This window comes from Leptinotarsa decemlineata, unplaced genomic scaffold, assembly GCF_025532065.1.
Source record: "Leptinotarsa decemlineata unplaced genomic scaffold, Ldec_3_MD MMD2_tig00078422_RagTag_RagTag, whole genome shotgun sequence".
Classification (NCBI taxonomy): Eukaryota; Metazoa; Arthropoda; class Insecta; order Coleoptera; family Chrysomelidae; genus Leptinotarsa; species Leptinotarsa decemlineata.
In genome coordinates, this window is record NW_027412747.1 from 23461634 (window position 1) to 23483386 (window position 21753).

General features: G+C 36.4%; 1 protein-coding gene across 2 annotated transcripts in view; it reads left to right on the top strand.

The window, feature by feature from the left end:
- The first annotated feature begins 1372 nt into the window (after nt 1–1372).
- The window catches only part of cert (ceramide transfer protein), a 37165-nt gene continuing 16784 nt past the window's right edge, over nt 1373–21753 (top strand). The window contains exons 1-4 of one of the 2 annotated variants that reach the window (XM_074186263.1): nt 1373–1781; nt 1865–1981; nt 9281–9524; nt 11093–11325. In XM_074186263.1, coding sequence (XP_074042364.1) covers nt 1575–1781; nt 1865–1981; nt 9281–9524; nt 11093–11325 — 801 coding nt within the window. In that variant the 5' untranslated portion in view covers nt 1373–1574. Of the gene's footprint in view, nt 1782–1864; nt 1982–7085; nt 7339–9280; nt 9525–11092; nt 11326–21753 lie in introns of those variants that run through there. The other variant, XM_074186264.1, reaches the window with a different exon arrangement.

The window sequence follows — 21753 nt, forward strand, 5'->3', positions numbered from 1 at the left end:
ATTTGCAATGTTTATAAACTGGACTTCAAAAGCAAAAACAAGAATAAAAATTATACTTTCATAAATCCACTTCACCTCATACACTTCTGAAACTATTCAAAAAACTGATTACTTTCAATTAACATAACAGATATTTGGAATTAAATGTCTACATTGTAACAATATTTTTTATTTTCAAATTCACATTGCGAGGGACATCTATCCTTGAGTCTGGACTTCACATAACTGTCATTTGGATAGAGCTATTGAAAGATAGGTGGCGCCGTCAATTTTAATTTCCAGAAAACCATTTCGGGTTTGCGTTCATTAACCCGCTCTCATCCATCCAATAAAGCTTAAAATGCTCACTACATACTTTGACTTTGTCCTATGCAGGCCAAATTTTTCTGTATATTCGAGAGGAGCACGGAGTGGGTGACATCTAGGTTAGATAATTTGAACGTTCAACTCTAGGAAAACATTGAGTATTGTCATAGGAAACAGTGGTTTTAAACATTCAAATATTCGTTGTAAAAACAAATTGTATACTTTTGTAATATTTCTGTTCAACTACGAGTATGTGAGAGACACCTATTCCTTGTAAGATCAAATTATACTACATAATTCGGGCTCTTCCAAAATTATGAGTTTGAAAGCAAATTTCCATCAATATCAACTTCAATATTTGTGATAAATTGACCCTATTACTTTCCAATGAAACACCACGCACCCTACGCGGAAAGTTTCACTTCAATGAAATTGAAGGAACTTTTCAAATATCTTCAGGATTGCATTCTGAATAACATAAAAAGGGTTAAATTCATAAAATGTGAGAAACACTGTACTTTTGATACCAGAGAAGAAAAGTTAAAAAGAGTTAAAAAAAAGTGATAAAGTTTTATGCAAATAAAATAGTTCCCTGTACCTGAACATTGAAAGCTGAATTTACCAGCATTACAACTGTACACACATCATTCATTGGAGATCCCACAGTTAACCTCATTGCGTGCGTACAATGAAAAACTTTGTAGGCAATGGGCAAGTACTTTTATCTCTGACAAATCTTCAACATTACACATATATTATATAATCAACAGTGAAAACTGTTTCACTTTATACTACTTGTCAGTGATATCGTTCGTAAGAAGAAAACAACTGATTAACGAAAAACACTCTCATCTTGAGTCTTTTTAATAGTAAATGATTCACTTTATTGGAATTTCAAAACATATCTTGTTATTTCATTGATTTCCTAAAGTTTTAAAATATAATATCTTGCGGAACGATCCCTTCCTATATTCTATGGTAATAGTCATTGGTTATACCGCCAAAATAATCAAGGCCATTTCATCAAAGAAGAGCTGGAAAAGCTAAGCATCAGGAAGAAGATGAAATTTAAATGCTTCGGTCTCTGCGACTGCGCAACAGTATCAAATATTGTGAGGTAAATCATCACATACCATGAATATTTAGCATACATGGTAATTAATTCCTCATAAACAACCGTCACGCTGTAATTCACAGTAAAAACAACAATGCCGATAGCGGCGACACAGACCTGAACTTGCCAAGACAATCGCGAAACGCAAATTAGCATGGCGGACGATAACAGCAGCGAGGACTCTGATGTGGAAAATCAGAACGAATTTGCGGGCGTTCTAAGTAAGTGGACCAACTACATCCACGGCTGGCAGGACAGATACATAGTTCTGAAAAACGGCACCCTATCCTATTACAAGAGCGAGCAAGAAAGGGGCTACGGATGTCGAGGGGCTCTGTCCCTCGCCAAAGCAATCATCAAGGTATGCCGTGAGCGTTCGTCATCTATTTTCCAAAGGATGCTTGATTGTCGATTTTTGTGGAGTAATTCAATTTTTTTTTCCAGCCTCATGAGTTTGACGAGTGCAGATTCGATGTTTCTGTTAACGACTGTGTCTGGTATTTGAGGGCGGATTCCATTGATAGCAAGCAGAGCTGGGTGGAAGCTTTGGAATCCTACAAGGTAATTTGACACCAAGAAGTATAACCATGGTGATTCATACAGATAAGATGATTGCTCTTGAGATATAGATTACAGGAATCTGTATAGGAGATTCAGTTGTTATCTTTGCATGGTAATTTTAGAGCTGTGAACTAGTAGGCGGATGCTAATATTTGAAAAGGATCAAATCTTTAACAGCATTAAAAAGGTTATGGAGGAAAAAGTATTGTGCTCATTTAAAAAAAAATTGGAGTCGGTGCAAGCTACGGGGGATGAGATGAGGTTAATTTTAGGGATGGAAAATGGTTTTTTATGATTATCACTGAAACCATATCTATTGGAAAAGGTGTATATTTTTCACTCAACTTGATACTTCATAAAAAAAACTAGTAAAACTTTCGTTTTTTTGTAAATTTATTTCTTTTTCTCAAAAATTCAGTGGAAACTTATCTTTTCGTGTCCCAGACATGCTGTAATTGTGTCGAATCGAAGTCCTCATCTTCAACTGAATATTTTCATATGTTGGAAACAATTTTTTCAGTCTTAGATGGGATTGTAAATCAATATTACTGTGAAGAGATTTTCCAAGGCAAGCAAAAAAAACGTGTGATTTTGGTGAACATTTGAAATGTTGCCCGCAGAAGATTTTGAAAAAATTTATGATTGCACTTATGTAAAATGATGAGCAAGACACGATTCTGATGTCAAAGTGCGGCTCTGTCCTTTCATTTCGAAATTATATCTTTTCAAAGATCAGAAGAAGGTTATATTCCACTTTCTGTTCAGTACCAAAAAACGATCAGAATACACATGATTTTATTGGTCATCATAACCTTTACATATTGTTTCTGCTCGTTTTATACCTTTTCCGCACAGATTTATCTTTTTTCGTGAAAAAATATATTTTCTGTCAGCTGTTTTCTGGCAGTTTATTGTTCAATTGACAAGTTTGAGGTTGAACATTTATCTTGGTTTAATGTATTCAAAAAACACTTTACTTGATTAAAGACACAGCTGAAGAAGCCATTGTATGGTGAAACACGTGTTGAGTTTTTGTAAAACTGTTTAGTGAAGATCTCACAATAAAGTTATTCCATAGTGAGAGATAATTCATTTGCAGATCTAAGAATGAAACCTAACATTTTCAGTGTTTTAGAGGTAATATTTGCAATATGGGGTTTAAACGACATTTTTGGGTCAAGAGTGATTCCTAAATCTCTGATTGTGTTTGTTGTTTTCAGTTCTGATTGAAAGATTTTATATAGCCAGTTAATGGGATTTTTGTTTTGGAAAAAAGTAAATTTTTGAAATTTGTCTATATTTAATTGCAGTAGATTTATATCGCACCAGCGAACAGTTACATAAATCATACTGTAATAATTCTGTATCAGTTGAGTCATGAATAACTTTAAACATCTTCAGGTCATCAGCAAACAAAAGAAATTCACTATAAAGAATACCGTCTTTCAAGTCGTTGACAAATAAGTTGAAAAGCAATGGCCCTAAATGAGAACCCTGTGGTACACCCGATGAAACTGTGATAGCCAGTCTTCAATATGCCCACTGACTATGAAAAAAACACTTATTGTTTTTCACTTATTTGTATCATGTCGATAATGTTGCAACCATTTGAATTGCTAATCAACAATATGGATAATAATGGTCAATTTAACGTACATTAGTGAAGTTCTGCATGGCTGACCTTGTCCGATTGATCAAGTTGCTCAAGGTTGTTTCCAGTAATGTTCGTCTAAACAGTAGCTTTGGTTAATCGTTTTTTAGGTATAAATAGTTATCTAATTTCATGGCTTATATAACTTCGAAAAAGAATTAGTAATTTACATATTTACAAAACACATTCAAAAATTCCTTGCAAAATAAAAGAATTTTCAGAAATTTCAGTATGGTTCTTTGAATTTTATATTTTGAGACTTTGGTATAGGATTATTTAAGTCAGACCTTTACCAATGTAACTTTCAGTCACTAAAGTAGGTGAGTTATCTAACCCTACGTGGAAACAAAAAGAGGAAATATGTTTTCAATATTGATAACAACTTATATGAAAAAGTTGAGGTATTATACATCATCAGTACATATTATATAAATATCAAGTATTCCCTTATTTATATTATAGAAAGTCTGAATATGGGTTTTAATTAACAAGATAAATCTGAAGCAGTTTTCATTTTTGGATCCGCTGGAAAAAAATTTCAACTAGCAGTCCGTATGTTTAATGATAGATTTCCCAAAAAAAACTATTTTGAGGTGCTATCAGCACAAACTTTTACATGAGCTCCAAACGATTGGCACGCTAAAAGGTGCACCAAGGTCAGGAAAGCTGCCTGATTTTCATTAGAGAAAACCTCACAAGAGATCCTAACAGGAACCTCAAATTGAACCTAGAATAAGGCAAATTTTATTGTACAATCAAGAAGTCTTGGAAAATCGCAAAGTCATAATACAGCAGTACAGGGCACCTGCCCATTTCTATCGTATGGCTAGAGAGTTTCTCGATACAAACTTTCCTAGCCGGTGGATAGGGCATAGATCGCAGGGGAAATAGCACATAGCCACCAATATTTCCGAATCTCACACCTCTAGATTTTTTCTTTCGGGCATACCTGAAGTCGAAAGCTTTTCCACTGAATGCCAAACAATAGATCATTTGGAATACAACATAAAAGAAACATTCGAAGAAATAAAATCAATGTGAGAGAAGCTGTTCGTAATATTATTGTTAAGATTGAGGACAGGCTCATTTTGAAATTTTATAAAATAATTATTTGGGTCGGAAAAAAAATTCAAGATGGAGCTCAGCCCTAATTTTAAAACTTTCCAATAATAGGGTGGAACGGACTTTGGGCCGGCACTGTATAACCAAATACGTCGTTTCTTTTTAGCCATTCTATTATTCTTTTTACGCAAAAATAGGCAACGATGCAAAGTTGTTTACCTCTCAAATACATGATAATAATCAACTGTTATTCTGCGACCGATCAGTACTGATGATCATCTACTGCGATCGATCAGTACTGACGATCATATGCTGTGACTGAGCAGTACTGACGATCATCTGCTGCGACCTATCAGTACTGATCTTCTGTTACGACCGATCAGTACTGACGGTCATCTGCTGCGACATATCAGTACTGATCGTCTGTTGCGACCGATCAGTACTGACGATCATCTGCTGCGACCTATCAGTACTGATGATCATATGCTGTTACCGATTAGTACTGACGATCATCTGCTGCGACCGATCCGTACTGGCGATCATCTGCTGCGACCTATCAGTACTGACCTTATGTTGCGACCGATCAGTTCTGACGATCAAATGCTGCGACTGATCAGTACTGACGATTATCTTCTGCGATCGATCAGTACTGACGTTCATCTGCTGCGACCGGTCAGTACTGACGATCATCTGCTGCGACCTATCAGTACTGACGATCATATTATGTTACCGATCAGTACTGCCGATCATATGATGTGGCCGATCAGTACTGATCTTCTGTTGCGACCGATCAGTACTGACGAGCATCTGCTGCGACCGATCAGTACTGATCTTCTGTTGCGACCGATCAGTACTGACGATCATCTGCTGCGACCTATCAGTACTGACGATCATATTATGTTACCTATCAGTACTGACGATCATATGGTGTGACCTATCAGTACTGACGATCATATGATGTGACCTATCAGTACTGATCTTCTGTTGCGGCCGATCAGTACTGGCGATCATCTTCTGCGACCGATCAGTACTGACGATCATATGCTGCGACCGATCAGTACTGACGATCATCGGCTGCGACCGATTAGTACAGACGATCATCTGCTGCGACCGATCACTACTGACGATCGTCTCCGGCGGCCGATCAGTACTGACGATCATGTGTTGCCACCGATCGATACTGACCATCTGCTGGCACCGATAATTACTGATTATCGGACCTTTTGAAACGGGTCTTAATTAATGACCCTTTTTCACTTTCCTCAGAAGAAGGAGATTAGGACGATCCATCTGACCTGAAACCGATATCATTAATTCTGTCTTTAGCGAAATTGCTCAAGAAAATCAAATCAAAAGGATCACTGATCTAGGTTTTCATTACATTGCAGTAGAGCAATGTTATATATAATAACAAAAGTGCCCCAAGGTTCAGTTTTAGGACCGATATTTTTCTTGGGCGATATGGTCCCGCCCACTAGATGCGCGTTAGTTAGAAGACGATGAGAGTGGGGGAGACAAATGTCACTTCTCTTCCTTGATTCGACAAGTTGTAAGTATGGACATCTCGACATACGCGGACAGACAAGAAACCACGGCGGTCTCTAACATCGACCATCAAATGAGAAATCGTTTTCTGTCTTTCTCTGTAGCTTTCACTGCAAAGCAATTAGGTGAAATTAGAGCCCACAAACAAAGCATACGTCATCCTGTTACGAACCACCGTAGGTTTCAGCAGTAATGCTAGGCTGAACCACAAATCCCTTGTTGCAGTCAATAATCGATTAGTTTAACAACTGTTAAGTTGAGAGATGAAGAAGAGAATCTGTCATTATGATAATTTCGTTACTGGAATATCATTGGTTGATGTGATGAAATTTGAGAGACGAGCCCTCGGTCGTCTTTTGATAATTTGGCACAGCATAGAAGTGGTATTAGCTGCTGAGTTATTTTATTGATGAAGATAGTCTCGGACGAATCTGTACTTGAAAATTACACAAAACGAATGTTGGCTGAACAAGGTTATAAATGAAAACTCGAGTCAAGGACCACACCGTGTACGATGTATGTAATTCTATATATAGAAACATTATTGATTCACCTTTTTGTGTTGGCAACACACCTCGTTCTTTGATATAGATATATTCTTGATATAGAAACATTACTCTTTCACTTTTTTGTGCTGGTAATATTTGCTCTCAACTAAAAAATATCGCTTGCGTTAATAAGTATTTTTAAGCTTTTCTTATCGTCAACCGTTATCTTCTCTTTGTAGATCTTCATTGTTGTTGAGGGTTTTTGAATTTCATTGTGCAGGAACGTTTATCTGTTTCTTATTAAATACTGATTCACGTCAGTCTATCCAAATCATTCAGTCGTCTTATCATTCTCAAACTCACTCGCTGTATTCTCTTTTGTCATTCTTTGTGTGAGGCCTTGTCCGATAATGTTGTCATGAAAAAGTGTGTAAACACATTCCTCCGGGTTTATGAATATTGCTGGTTGTAAAACGTTATTAGATGAACCTTGTGAAGTGTTGAGTTTATGGTTGCGTTAAAAATTGTTTAGTTTCTTATTAGCGTTACACGACATGAAGTGGTTGTCTTGCCTGAAAGTTCCGAAGGATCCGGACGTAGTTCTTCCAAAGGTAAATTTGTGTGACGTGCCCTAGTTCTTGCAGTTGGCGGTTTTGTAGTGTTCACTATCATGTGTCAAAAATACAATTTTCTAGCTTCAGTGTTGAAAGAGTTGGTTAGTAGTTAGTCAACCAAAACACATTTTCGGCCCACAAGAATTGTAACACTATACTTTAGTTTCGATTATCTTCTGATGACTACAAATTGGTTGACGAAACGGGGCCGAGAACAAAGAGAGTGGAAAAAGTTTTTTTTTTTTAGTATCTCCATGAAGAGTAGTAATTTACGGAACGAGTCCGAAAAATACTGTTTTCTGGACTCGTAGACAAAATTCTAGACGTAGACTAGTCCTGGGAGTCTGGGGGTCCAAGAAAATTGTTTTTCGCTAAGGGCACCGAAAATTATGATCCTGGGCTCACTCGATTCGTAATGACCTCTAGGAACTTTTTGAAAAATTTCAAGAGAGGCTCGAAAAAATTGCAAAAGTTAGAAACAATTTAATAAAAGTAAAAATATAATATAATATAATATAATAAAATAGTAAAAAAGGGGGGGTTTAGATTTTTGAAAATATCTCGGAAAATATTAAAGATGTCCGAAATTTGAAAAAGGATCCCCGGAACTCTATCACCAATAATTTTAATTTAGAGGCTAAAATAGCGCTAAAAATTGATTTGACAAACCTGAAAAAAAAAATTTAAAAAGATTAACCGAAAATAGTAATTTTGTTAAACAGAAAACTGAAATTACAAAGAAATAACATACAAGCAACAACCAAAAAAATAAATAATTGAAATATCAATAAAAGCTGAAAATTAAAAAATATTAATAACAAAAAATGAAAAATAAATATTAAAAGATTCCAAACCTAGTTATATCACGACGTTTCGATTGTTAGTATCTACAATCGTCTTCGGGTGATGACTGGAGTGATTCCTCCGAGAGATGACTATTTATAGGTCATTCGAGTGCTTTCACCAATCCCCTCTTTCCGCTTCATTGGTTTTAGCGGGAGATGACCGTTTGGCGGGAGTTGGTCGTTTTCCGCTTGATTAGAGGTTTCCATATGTTACGTATCTATATGTAGTTAGACTAAATGCGTTGTAAATGTGTTGTCAAGCTAGCGTAGAGATACGTAACATATGGAAACATCTAATCAAGCGAGAAACGACCAACTCCCGCCGAACGGTCATCTCCCGCTAAAACCAATGAATTTTTTGTTAATAATTCTTTTCATTTTTAATTATCACCTTTTATTAATATTTCAATTTTTATTTGTTTTGCTGTTGTTTGTATGTTATTTCTTTGTAATTTCAGTGTTTTGTTTAATAAAATTGTTATTTTCGGTTAATCTTTTTTAAAATATTTTTAAGGAACAATTTTTTTAAAGAATCATAATATTCATCACTGTTAAAAATCCCCCCAAAAAAGTTTCAAATACCTTATAAACAATACATTCGTTTATAACAATTTTTTTAAACAAATAGAGCCAAAAATTATGAAAAATCATTTTTATGTAACTTTAAATAATAAGAATACGAATAAATTTGAATATTAACGTCTTTGACAAGTGAAAAATCAAAATTTTTTATTTTTTACAACAGGAATCTTTTTGAAGGCTTTCAAGAATAGCTCCAAGAAGAGAAAAAAAATTTGGGTTTTCGTTTTGAAAAATATCAGGGTTTTTATGTAAATTTAAAACTTGTAAAAATTAATTGATCAACTAAAGTATATCTAATAAAATAATCACGGGAAAAATTTTTCTCCAGGAATTTTCGTTTATTCAAGTGTCTAGAAGTCATGTGAATTTTTTTTCTTGATAATGATATTTAATGGGTTAAAATAATTTTAATTGTTCAAAGAACAAACACACTTTTAGCTCTATTTTCGCGTGCTTCGTTGGTCTATTATGAACTGATTTCGAAGATGAGCATTTTCTTATTTTTTTTTCAGGTGGAATCTGGCTACGGCACCGGCTCGGAAAACAGTCTGAAACGCCATGGCTCGACGGTCAGCTTACAATCGAACACCTACAGCACCGCCTCCGGTAGTAGCTTCAAGCGATCGTCTAGAAATATTCGAGAAAAACTGGCCGAAATCGAAACCTTCAAGGATATACTTTGCCGCCAGATCGACTCGCTGCAGAAATATTTCGATTACTGCGTGGAAGACGCCAACCACAAGTTGCCAGATAAAGGTTTGTGATGTTAGTCGGCGAAGTCGATGCGGCGTGCCGCAAAGTTCTTACCGGGGGCCTCATTTTATTTTGCACCCCTTCGGGGCCGTCCATTAATTACATAACGCCAAAGTACAGAGTTTCTCAACCCCCATCCTTCCTATAACTGACGTGCAACGCTGGCTCTGAACAAGCTTTAATTACATATCACTATCCTTTTTCCCAATTTAAAAAAATTCCAAGTCCTGTACAATTGAACTCGACTTTATTTCACTACTAGATTGCGAATATAACACAAAAGCTTTAACAGATCTTCAGAATAATACTCGAATATCTATCGCCTTATTAGATCACTTCGTACTGTTCTTTCAACTAGACTCGCCCCCCATCTGCCTGTTGGTAGTGTTTATATATCGTAATAGAAGTCTCGGGAAGCCGATAGGGAAGTCTCTCGATGCGACGCGACGTTCATAACGGTCGGAAAGCGCAAGTGGAATTGAGCGCGACCTTGGCGAAGTCACAGTCGATGGACGAAGACCAGCGGCGGCCGGCGTCATTTTTTTCAGGGGATAATTTACAACATGAAAAAAAAATCGATTTAGATAAAATGCTTCAGATTAATATTCGGAGAAAATTAACTAAGCTCTACAGCTGAATTAATGTTTAATTCACATCTTTTTATCACCCTCAATGGGGTTCATTAGTATTATTTTGTTGAATTGTTATTGTTCCTGATGTTAATTATTACATGTTATGGAACCTAATCTTTACCTGTAAATATCATGTAGGAGATATTTTATAGTTGTGGCTTATCGTAGATTTTTTCCCACGTGTTTCAGTTTCTAAACATTCGAAAGCACGTAAAAACTCGTTGTCATGTACCAGTGTTAACAATTTCAAGCATTCTTTACATATTCTGTGGCCGTTCTAGAAGACATGTTGAGTAATACTAGACTTCTCTAGTCTGTGAAACCGAATATATCAAACGTGTTCCTTGTAGTGGGTTATTACAGTCCGCTTAATTGGACCAACATACTTTTTATCACAATCCTCACCTCACAGCTCACTTTTTATATGAAGGAAAGAGAATTGAAACTTTCAATTTTTTTTTACCGGTTTCAATTCTCTTTTCTTCATTATGATTTCCTACCAAGTAGTAACTGACTAAATCCCAAACTTTTCTTTTACAGATAGAAAACGGTTAAATTTTAGGTGTCATAAAAGTAAAACTCAATAAATTTTACTATGGTCCTTGCAGATATATTCAATAATATAAAGATAGTTGCAAGGTTTTGTCCTATTCATCTCCTGGTGATGTTAACTTGGTTAGCGAAACGCAGGCCGAGGGTCAGTACTTTTGTTCTTGCGTAGGACAAGTGTTTCCAATAGATTCGTCAAGGCCAAAGGTTGACCTGTGTGAAAACCTTTTAAAATATTCCGTTATGAAGATATGGACACAATTTATTCCACCATTGGTTTGCAAACTGTATATTCTTCAAGACTCGTTGATTCTCTGATTGGCTACAAGTTGAAATGTTACTACAATCGTTGGACCTTGAGGTATAATCTCTCAAGTCTTTCTCTTTCAGACAACTTGCCGGTGGTCGATTTCAAGGGTGAGGCAATTACTTTCAAATCGACAACGGCTGCTGTGATAGACACGTTAACGCACTGCGCCGAACTCGTGACACAGAGAGAAGAGTCTTGGCACAAGCGGCTCGACAAAGAAGTAGACAGGCGGAAAAAGGCCGAAGCGCTCTCTCACTCATACTTCATGCAGATTCAGAAAATTAGGACCGTCCATCCCGGACCAGATCTGGAGGTAAGTAGTAGTTGTAGCAGTATTTATTTGAATATGGGTAATGTACAACATACGAGTGATAAGGTATAAAATATGTATATTACATGATGAATTGTTTGATGTTTCTCGGTTTATTAGCCGTGGTCTCTCTCTGGGCGTGGCTTGGTTTCTCTTAATTGGATTGTGATCGCGCAAGTATAGTCTCTCCCAACTAAATTACTATTGGATTACGATAAGCCCCTTGCTTGCTTCCACACATTTCATTCATTTCTATAATGTTATCTAATTTGGTACTGAAGAGCCTTAGGGCAAGTGTCTTAAGGCGAAACATCGATGTATACCAGTGAGGATGACAGTGTTCCATGTAAGTGCAATTTGTTACCATTCATTTAAAGTAGAACTCATGTAAATGATATAGGATTTTTATTCCACAACGAATGTTTGAAATACAAACTGAGTAGAGAAAAGTATCTTCTGTATAATTCAGTGTTCATATAGAAGTATTTGTTTCGAAAGAATTATTTTCTTTCGTGTAATTCAATGTTTATATGAAAGTAGCTGTTTCAGGAGGAGTTTCTTTCAGTTTGTGTCTGAAAGTTACTTCTTTGCATGATCTACACATCTTTGGAATATTACCACATCTCTTTTTTTTGTATCAAGATGGAGTAGTAGAAAAACAAAAACTTTCTTTCTCAAAAATTGTTCACTCCTAAAATTATAACCCCTTCAATTCAAATTGACATTATATTCTGGGGTTGTGAAGCATTTGTCAGGAGCTTCAAAATGATGAATCACAAGACCCCCTTTTCCATTCAATGGAAATTCAAGAAATGCACTATGTAATTAGTTATAATTAGGGTAGCAAATGGAACATGACTTCTTTGTGATTTCTTTTCATATTTTATTCAGTATTATACGTGGTAATACAGTTCGTCAAAATGTTATATAATGATCAGTCAGTCGGTAGCCAAGCGGTTCGGCGTGGGTGCTTTGTTCACTCACTCGAATTGACTGCCGTGTTGGTCGGTGGTTCAAGCCCTAGTCTGAACGATCGATCTTCACTTGCTACCGTTCAACCCGTGTTAGGAATCACACGTTAAAAAGGTAAGACCTCGTTAATCCTTAGCTCGCACAAGTTTCGACTTCTGAGGGTTGTCGTTCGTAGGGGTGCGACAGCTGGTTAACGGAAAAACAGATTTTAAACAGATTTTTTTAAACAGATACACTTATCCAAAAATAAACTTTCGTTAGGCGATGACATTTTTTCAGAAACAACGCACATTATTTAGACAATGTCAGACGCCAAAAGCATTCTAGACAAGTGTTGATACGCCTCCGTACAGAGCATTTGTATGTCTTGCAAGAGCTTTAGTGGGGGTTGAGTTTGTGCGCCTGGGGGCGGGCTCGCCATCACGTTTGGCGCTTGTGTATCTGTAAGGACAGTTAACCATGCCTGCTAATAATATTATAAAACCAGAATCAAATACTAGCATCATAGTTTCAGAGACCACCCCCCGAGAGTCGCTGTCAAGCGGCTCCAGTGAGTATAAAAACTTTTCAACCTGATTTTTGGGGCCTCATGCAATAAATTACATTCAGGTAAAGTCACGATTCAATAAAATACTAAATTAGAAAGTAAAAGCACCTGAAGGCAGGCTTTCGACCGCAGTAGGTCAGATGTTAAACTTGCTGAAGTGCCCATCAGTAGGTTGAAGTCCACTCATAAGGGTGAGGTGGATGAAAGGGATGGGATGTTCTGCACATAATAACCGTGTAGGGAAGATGTCATCTCAGGGCATTCAACTCGGGAGGGGGCATTGGAAGCATTGTAGTTAATACCTACCGCAGTAGTAGACGAAACGTAAGGCAAAAACCTGCAGATCACGGCCAAACAAACGGAAAATAGCTTTCACACATACTTTGTGTGCAGTAGAGTGCGTTTTGATGCTTCCTTTCGTTGTTCCGATGTAGAACGAACCACAAGAACACGGTAATCGGTATTCAATGGATCCCTGGTAAATAATAATAATAATAATAAATCGGCTTTATTGATAATACAAAAAAACAATACAAAGATATATTTGAAAATGAAAATAGTTTACAGGAGATTCTGGTACTCCTTGGCGAAGTCTAGCTCAAAGCTACTCTAACTCAACCAACAAGCACCACTCCATAATGCACGCAAACATACAAAAATAAAAGCAATTAACAGTGATGGTACCACGAAATGAGAACCGTAAATAAAATAATAATTTGTGATTACCTTCTAAAGATAGTTGATAAATAATTTAATTGAATTGATCTGTTGTCTAAAAAGTAAAAGTTGACATTACTGACTATCATAGATATAATCTTATATTTGTATTTGAATTTCCTGATATTGAATCTCTTCAATTGCTCAGGCAATGAATTATAGAGTTTTACAGCACCAAAAAGAAATGATCTCTGAAACTGTGCAGTGCGATGTTGTGGCATAGTTAATTTGTTTTTATGTCTGATGTTTCTTGAGTGAATATTTTCACGCAGAATTAGTTTTTGTATTAAAAGAGGAGAATGGGGAAGGGTGATCAATTTATGGACAAAACAACCCAAATGATGAATCATACGGTTTTTCATATTGAGCCAGCGGGAGTTTTTAAAGGCTTCAGAAATTGAATCATACTTACGAAGTCCATAAATTAGGCGGCAACAAGAATTTTGCACTTTTTGTATTCTTTTTTTATCTGAATCATATAAGTATGGCCCATATATGAAGTCACAGTAGTTGAAATGGCTTAGCACCAAACTATCACAGAGCATTCTTTTTAGAGGTTGGCTCAAAATAAAACGATTACAGTATAACAGTTTCAATGACATATAAGCTTTTTTCATTAAATTTTTAACATGACTAGTAAATCTAAGATCAGTGTCAAGCATGACCCCTAAGTTTTTAGCTGTATTGACAGGAGTCAACATAGTATAACCTAGTTCTAAACGGAAATTGTTTTCTGCAAATTTACGATTCTTCTGCGATCCAAAGTGCATCATCATTGTTTTATTAGGATTAATTTTCAAATCATGTTCACTTGATAGCCCATTGATCAAATCAAGATCAGTGTTGAAGAGATTTTGTGCCTTACATTTCTTGATGGACGAGATAATGTCAGTAGTATAAATGATGAACAATAAAGGTCCCAAAATGGAAATAATACGTTAACATTATTCAACAATACCTGAACAATGCTCGTGCCACGGTTTTTTTGGTTAAAATTCAGCAATTCTGGAACAAACTTCTGGAACCAACATATATATTTTTTAATCGTCAATCGAATGTAGATAGCCCGCGAAATTCGAATAGTCACCTTATTTCTCGAACGGTCCACATATATTAGGTAATAATTCAATAAGTGTTTATGGAAAAGTGTTTTTCAAAAACTACACCTCAACGATTTGATCTCCACAAACTTTATGTGAAAAATATATCACAACATGTTTCGCTAAGACATTAGCTTTTTCAAGTGATTGCTTCCGGTGTTACAAATCACTTGAAAAAGCTAATGTCATAGCGAAACATGTTGTGATATATTTTTCAAATAAAGTTTGTGGAGATCAAATCGTTGAGGTGTAGTTTTTGAAATTCTATGGATCTTCATCATGTAACGGCCCAAGCAATCAGAAAAAAAAGGAAAACAAAAGTGTTTTTCAATACTTTCATAAAGACAAACATCTTTCAGAATTCTGTTATTACTAATGAAATCCTTTATCTCTCTCTCTAGGTTTATTGGACGTTGCTTTCTCTCGGAGCATTGTCCATCCTCCTCCTATCAGAATTGACAGGAGCTTCGTCGGGAGGTCGCAACGATCTTGCTCGAAGCAATACTGCCAACTCTTTTTTTATCAATACTTTTTATTATGAAAACACTTAATATTTTTTGTTGAGTTGCCTCCTGCTTGGGAGACTTTCTGACTTTTAACACATATTTTTTTACATATGATTGATATTGGTGATTTTTTAAGAGATACAGGATTTGATTTTCAAAACAACACAAAAAAATGTGAAAAAAATTATGAAATCTTTATTGGAATCGTTAGAAAGACCAATATAATTTAATGTTTGAAGATGACTTCATGCAAATGTCGTCCGCGGCTCCGCTTTAGACGGCCTATGCGCAAGGTCCAATTTTGGCACAATCTCTTTAACATATCGACCGGTATTTCACGTATAAATGCTTCAGTATTAATTTCCAGGGCGTCAGTCGTTGCTGGTTTATCCCTGTAGACATGAGCCTCAACATGACCCCACATGAAATAATCCAAAGGCGTTAAATCACACGATCTAGGCGGTTAATTGACGGGCCCCAAACGTGATATAAACCGTTCACCGAAGGCGGCTCTTAATTGGGCCATTGTTTCGCGTGTTGTGCAGCATGTGGCACCGTCTTGTTGAAACCACATGTCAGGCATATCCAAGTCTTCCATTTTGGGCAACAAAAAGTCGTCAATCATCACACGGTAGCGCTCGCCAATTACAGTAACGTTCCAGCCATTGTCGCCTTTGAAGAAGTACAGCCTGATGATGCCACCGACCCATAATCCACACCAAACAGTGACTTTTTTGGGATGCATCGGTAGCTCTTGCAATTCTTGTGGCTGTTCTTCACTCCAGATGCGGCAATTTTGCTTGTGAACGTATCCATTCAACCAGAAATGAGCCTCGTCGCTGAACACAATTTTTCGATAAAAATGTTGATCCTCCTCCAACTTTGCCAGCGCCCATTCACCAAATAGACGTTGTGGAAGGTCGTGTGGCTTCAATTCTTGCACCAGCTGTATCTTATAAGGTTTTATATCCAAACCCTTTCGCAAAATTTTCCACGTAGAGACCCAATTGCTGCGAACTGCGACGAATCGACATTTCACGGTCATCACGAACACTGGCGGATACAGCCGCAATATTTTCTTCGGTCCTCACTCTACGTATGCGTGTTGGTGGTTTAATGTCCAATAATGTAAACTGGGTTCGAAATTTAGTCACAAACTTTTGAATAGCTCCCTCAGTAGGCCGACGAAATTGCCCATAACTTGGAAGAAGTGCACGATGCACTTTCTTCACCGAGCATGAATTTTGATAATGAAATTCAATAATTTGCAAGCGTTGTTCATTCGTAAGTCGATTCATGGTTAAACTATAGACAAAACTGAACAAGTTTTACAATGGCACAAGACACGATTCACACGTGATCTGTCAAAAACAGTGTTGCCAAAAAGATACCAGCAAAAAAATCACTCATTACAATCCAGTTCCCACGGGGACATCCGGTCCACCCGGCCTCCAACCGGCGCGAATGAGAGTGCTGTTCCTCTTTAACATTTATAAAAGACTTTTCACAAAAAGTGTTTATTTTATTGGTGGCACGTTCTGTGACGGTGGATAGTTACAAAACAAAACGGAGTTTCATCTCCAACAATGACGTTTGCGTACCTTCTTCGTGGACGATCGTTATCGGCACGTCCGTTTCCCATCATATCAGAAACGAAAAGCAACCTTTATTTCAATTTCGAAAATTCCACAATTCAATAAATAATGAGAGTTATCATCAGGATCAATTCGGTCTGTTGGACCTATGAATAAGAATTTTTATGTTGCTATAATAAATGAAAATCGCACTTAAAAAGGGTATGTCACCGATGACATATGTGATAAAGTTTCAACTCTCCGTTTTCTCGTAAATTCTAGTAGATGTATATGGTGAAGAATATTGAATTTTAGCAAAATGGATGTGTGAAATACTTGATGCAGACTGTAATACCTCTGCTGTTTCTTGAGCATTTCCAGGTGAGTTTTTCATGCTAATAAAAATCTACGAAAGCTTGTGTGAATTTGGATGATCTTCAAAGCCAACGAAATTATTAATAATTCCCCAGAGATAACGAATGAGACAGGAATTCGTGGGTTCTGCTGAGTAACGTTTGTTTATTCTTTGATAGCATATTGATTAAGTGATCAAGACTGTTCAACAATGTATGCTTTACTGCGCTTATAAACGAAATATATAAATTGTAAAAGTGTATTTGACTAGGAATGATGTGATGAAAACTGCGGTCAGTGCCGTACAATCGACTGTCAGAAAGATTCAGAACAAGACGACAACTGCGCAGATTTGATGTATCAAAATCTGCGCATAAAAAACATACATGTTTGTTTGCCGAATAGGCACAACTTTCCTATTGAATTGAAGTTGCGGAATGCCACCATTATTTTTCCAAAATGTACTTTCCACGATTCAAAAGAAAGCTGAATTAATAAGTTGTGTCTATTAACGGGAATAAATAAACGTGTACATTTCTTTATGCGCAGATTTTGACATATGATTCAACACCAGATAGCGCTCTTCCGATCCGCCATAGGTCTCATTAGTGGTGCTAGGCTGAACTACAAGTGCATGGCTGGACTCGACTACACTTATAGGCGAAGCCTAAGTAGGTATGATTTAAAATGGATACTTCAGTTTTCTGTCTGGTAATGAAAAAATCAATATTAATGTATAAGTCGCTCTCATAATTCCAAATTCTTCGTATACCGTTGCTATGTGTTCGCAAATGACGGGAGTTTCAAAATCATCGATATATAAATTCAAGAATGGGAGAAGAAGTGAAGCTGTGTAATGGAAGAAAAACTGTGCCTGTTGATGCAAACTATAAATTTGCAACTAGAAGAACAGTACAGTCATTTCATTTTGAGACCTTCGACGAAATAATAGGGGCAAAGATAGACAGAAAAAAATTGTGGTAAACTTCAAAGTACTATTTGTCTTAGGCCTCAAAATAGGCCTTAGTCTCTTCATCGGCGCTAAATTTCTTTGCAGCGGACATTCTCTTGAGGTCTGAGAACAGAAAAGAGTCGCTGGGGGATAGATCTGGAGCATGTGGTGGACACGAAGTCCAATTCATGCAATTTTGTCATCGTTTTCATCGATTTGTGACACGGTGCAAGCTCTTGATGACACGGCGAGACTTTTCAACACAGGTAGTAAACTTATCGTGTTTTTTACAGCATAATCACCTGTGCGATGTGAATATTCCAAATCCTGTTCACTACTCCAGCATTCTCGTCACTTTTTCTCTTTCCAACAGCATAATTGAACGCCGTAATCCCCTTCCAGATCTGTTACGGACCGCACCCGTTTTACATGACTCCGTTTCCTCTCTGTTCGATCGAATTCTTCCCCTTTTAATTCCTCAGTAATCCGAACGACGAGGCCGCACGAAACTGTCCCTTAACACGTATTCGCGGCCCGAATATACAGGGTGTAGTGACCGAGAGTAACCAGTTGGAGGAATTTGTATGGCAGGTAAACGGTGGAGGAACGATACCTCATCATGAACTGTATAGGGTGAGTCAGCGTTCGTTGTTTCATAGGGTTTGCGCTGAAATTATCTGTTACTTCATGGACATTTTAATGTACAGGGTGGAGCATCGATGCGAGCAAATCCAACAGCGATATTGCTAACTGGAATACGGTGAAAAGCGTAAATTGAAAGTCGAAGTATTGCTCGAGAGGCATATCCTGAAAAAAAAATTTTATACAGGGCGTTTAAATTTAAAAATGGGAAATTCTAGCAAGCTATTTTTTTAAATATGTACTCCAGTTTCTATGCATAAATGAATTCGGCATAAAATTATACATGTGGTAATCTATTTTAGTTTGTTGTGAATCGCGGTGTTGCAAAGCTATCTTCGGAGATATTTGCAAAAAACCAACCCCCCTTTTTTTTACTAAATTGTTTATAACCTTTGCAATTTTTTCGAGCCCCTCTTGAAGTTTTTCAAAAAAAGTCATTCCGAATCGAATGAGCCCTGGATCATAATTTTCATCTTGAAGGCAGCACAACTTTGTTTGTTTACGGGAAGTAAGTTGGACCATAAAACAGTGGCGGTTGGTTTAGTTGATAACTGGAGGAATATTATATATTCATAAAATAAATCATTTCATGTGAAAATGTATTCTGTTCAAATTGTTCCTACAGGAAATCTGATTTATTATTTATTAATGATTATGGAAATGGGGCCAATTATTCTGCCACCCACTAGATTTTTATTTATATATAGCTTTATAATTAAAGTGCGTGGTTTACTGGGTTAAAATTAAAATATGATAAATGTTGATTTCAAAAGTGATGAACTCTGCTTCATAAAATCAGATGAAGAAATTTGTGATTCATTCATTCATTGCAATATCGTAATTTACCTAATCGTTGTAGTCATTAGGTGGGCCTTATGAAAACGGAGTAATAATCGTGGTAATTATAGTAGGTACCAAATTAATTAATTATATATATATATATATATATATATATATATATATATATATATATATATATATATATATATATATATATATATATATATATATAGAAAATACAAATTACAAATGTTTGAATATAATATAAATGTAAATGTACAAATTTTCGTCTAATCTTCAACCTCAGATTCGTCACTGTTGCTACCGCTATCATCAAAGTGAATTATGATTGGTTCAATATTGTGTTCAATACGGTTGTCTACGTCCCACATTTTTTGCTCCTCTTTTAAAACATGCTGCATGCATTTCTTCCAGTCTTCTGCAGAAACAGTTCGAATAGCTTCTTGTAGGTGATGTTGCACGTCCACTAATTTAAATGTTCTGTTTTCTCATACCACATATCCTTTTACTTGCGCCCAGATTAATTCTATTGGGTTTAATTCGCAGTGGAATGGTGGTAACCTTAAAACTGTAATTCCACGACTTGACGCCATTTCATCTACTGCGAATTTTTTATATTTGTCTGTGTGTAATTTTGTTAGCTGAAGTAGTTCTGCCTTTAAACTATTTTTGTTATATTGGATGTTCTTATTAATTAACCATTCTTGAATTGCTGCTTTTTTCCATGATTGTTTCGGTAATGGTTCTAAATGTCGACTATGGTATGGGGCATTGTCCATGACGATGACAGACCCAGGTTCCACAAGTTGAATGATGCCTTCAAACCATTTTTCAAACACCTCCGCATTCATCTCTTCATGATAATCGCCTGTTTTCTTAGATTTAAATATTAATTCACCATTTGGTAAAAATCCATTGTCGCTTCCTATATGCGTAACTATCAGACGACTACCTTTTCCAGATGGCTGTTTTAACCCAACTGACAAACCTTCAACAAAGGCTTGTCGTGCACTTGTTATATTACCATCTTGCCATACATTTTTGACCGTATGTCCTTGGTTAACCCATGTCTAGTCCATGAAGTACAATTTTTTTTGATCTTCCGAAATTCGTCAATTTTTCTTAGATAGTTTCTTCTCCATGCTATTATTTTTTGACGTTCAATGAGAATGCTTTTCCTGTCAACTTTTCCGTACGTAAATTTCATTTCGTGTTCAAGTTTCCTAAAAGTTTCTTTACCCATTTTTGAGACCAATTCATGATCGCTAAGTGCCTCCAGAACTGTTTGTAGTGTGGGCAGCTCATTTCTGAAAAAGAAACTGTGAATAGTTCTGCGTATACTGGTTTTGGCTTCTTCATCAACTGTGATATTTTTTCGTCCGCTACTAGTTTTTGGCGTTTGTACGTCCCCATGAATTTCTGCTTCTCTTAGTATTTTGTAACTCGATGATTTTGGTACACCGGTATAATCAGAGCACATATCAACTAATTTATCTTTTGTAATTGTGGAACTTAATGATGTAGAAATGCCCGGTTGGTTATTCGTAGGTACACACGTAGAATTACAGCACATATGCACAAAGTCATCTTTTGGTGGCTGATGATCTCTTTCAAGACAGTGAAATACTCGCAGTACAATTTGTTTTTCTCTTACTGACCGAGACTCCGACCGTTTTACCTTTTTCGACGTGGAAGGCCCGACCATGTCTCCCATTTTTTGAGTAGTTTGAGAACGGTGTAGAAATATAATTATGTAACGCTTAAACACTTATTAGCACTATTATTTTCACCAATTGTTATCACAACACGTCGATTGCTGACTAACTTAACTGTAAAACGTACAATTCACGCTGTATAATTCACAAAGCAATGATACGCTCATGGCTGCAAGTACATTAGTGAGGACTGCAACGATGAGATGGAAGTTACGGTAAAGTGACAAAGACAGAAATATCGTTGCGTACAGCGTTGCCACTAGTTGTAATAAATATCTAACACTATACAGAAAATAATGAATTTTAACTGATCAGTAATCAGGAAATGTATAAGTATTACTCATTACACGCTCATTACTGATTTTTGTCATAAATAATACCTTTTAATCGTACTAGTATTGTGTATTATCTATAATTTGCCACAACCTACAACTCTACTGCTTACTATATTTTGATTCTGCTATAAACTAGTAACGTAAAATTTAGATATGACAACGCGCTTTACTCTCAATCATTATTGGTTTTACTATAGCTGCAAACGCGTGTAATTG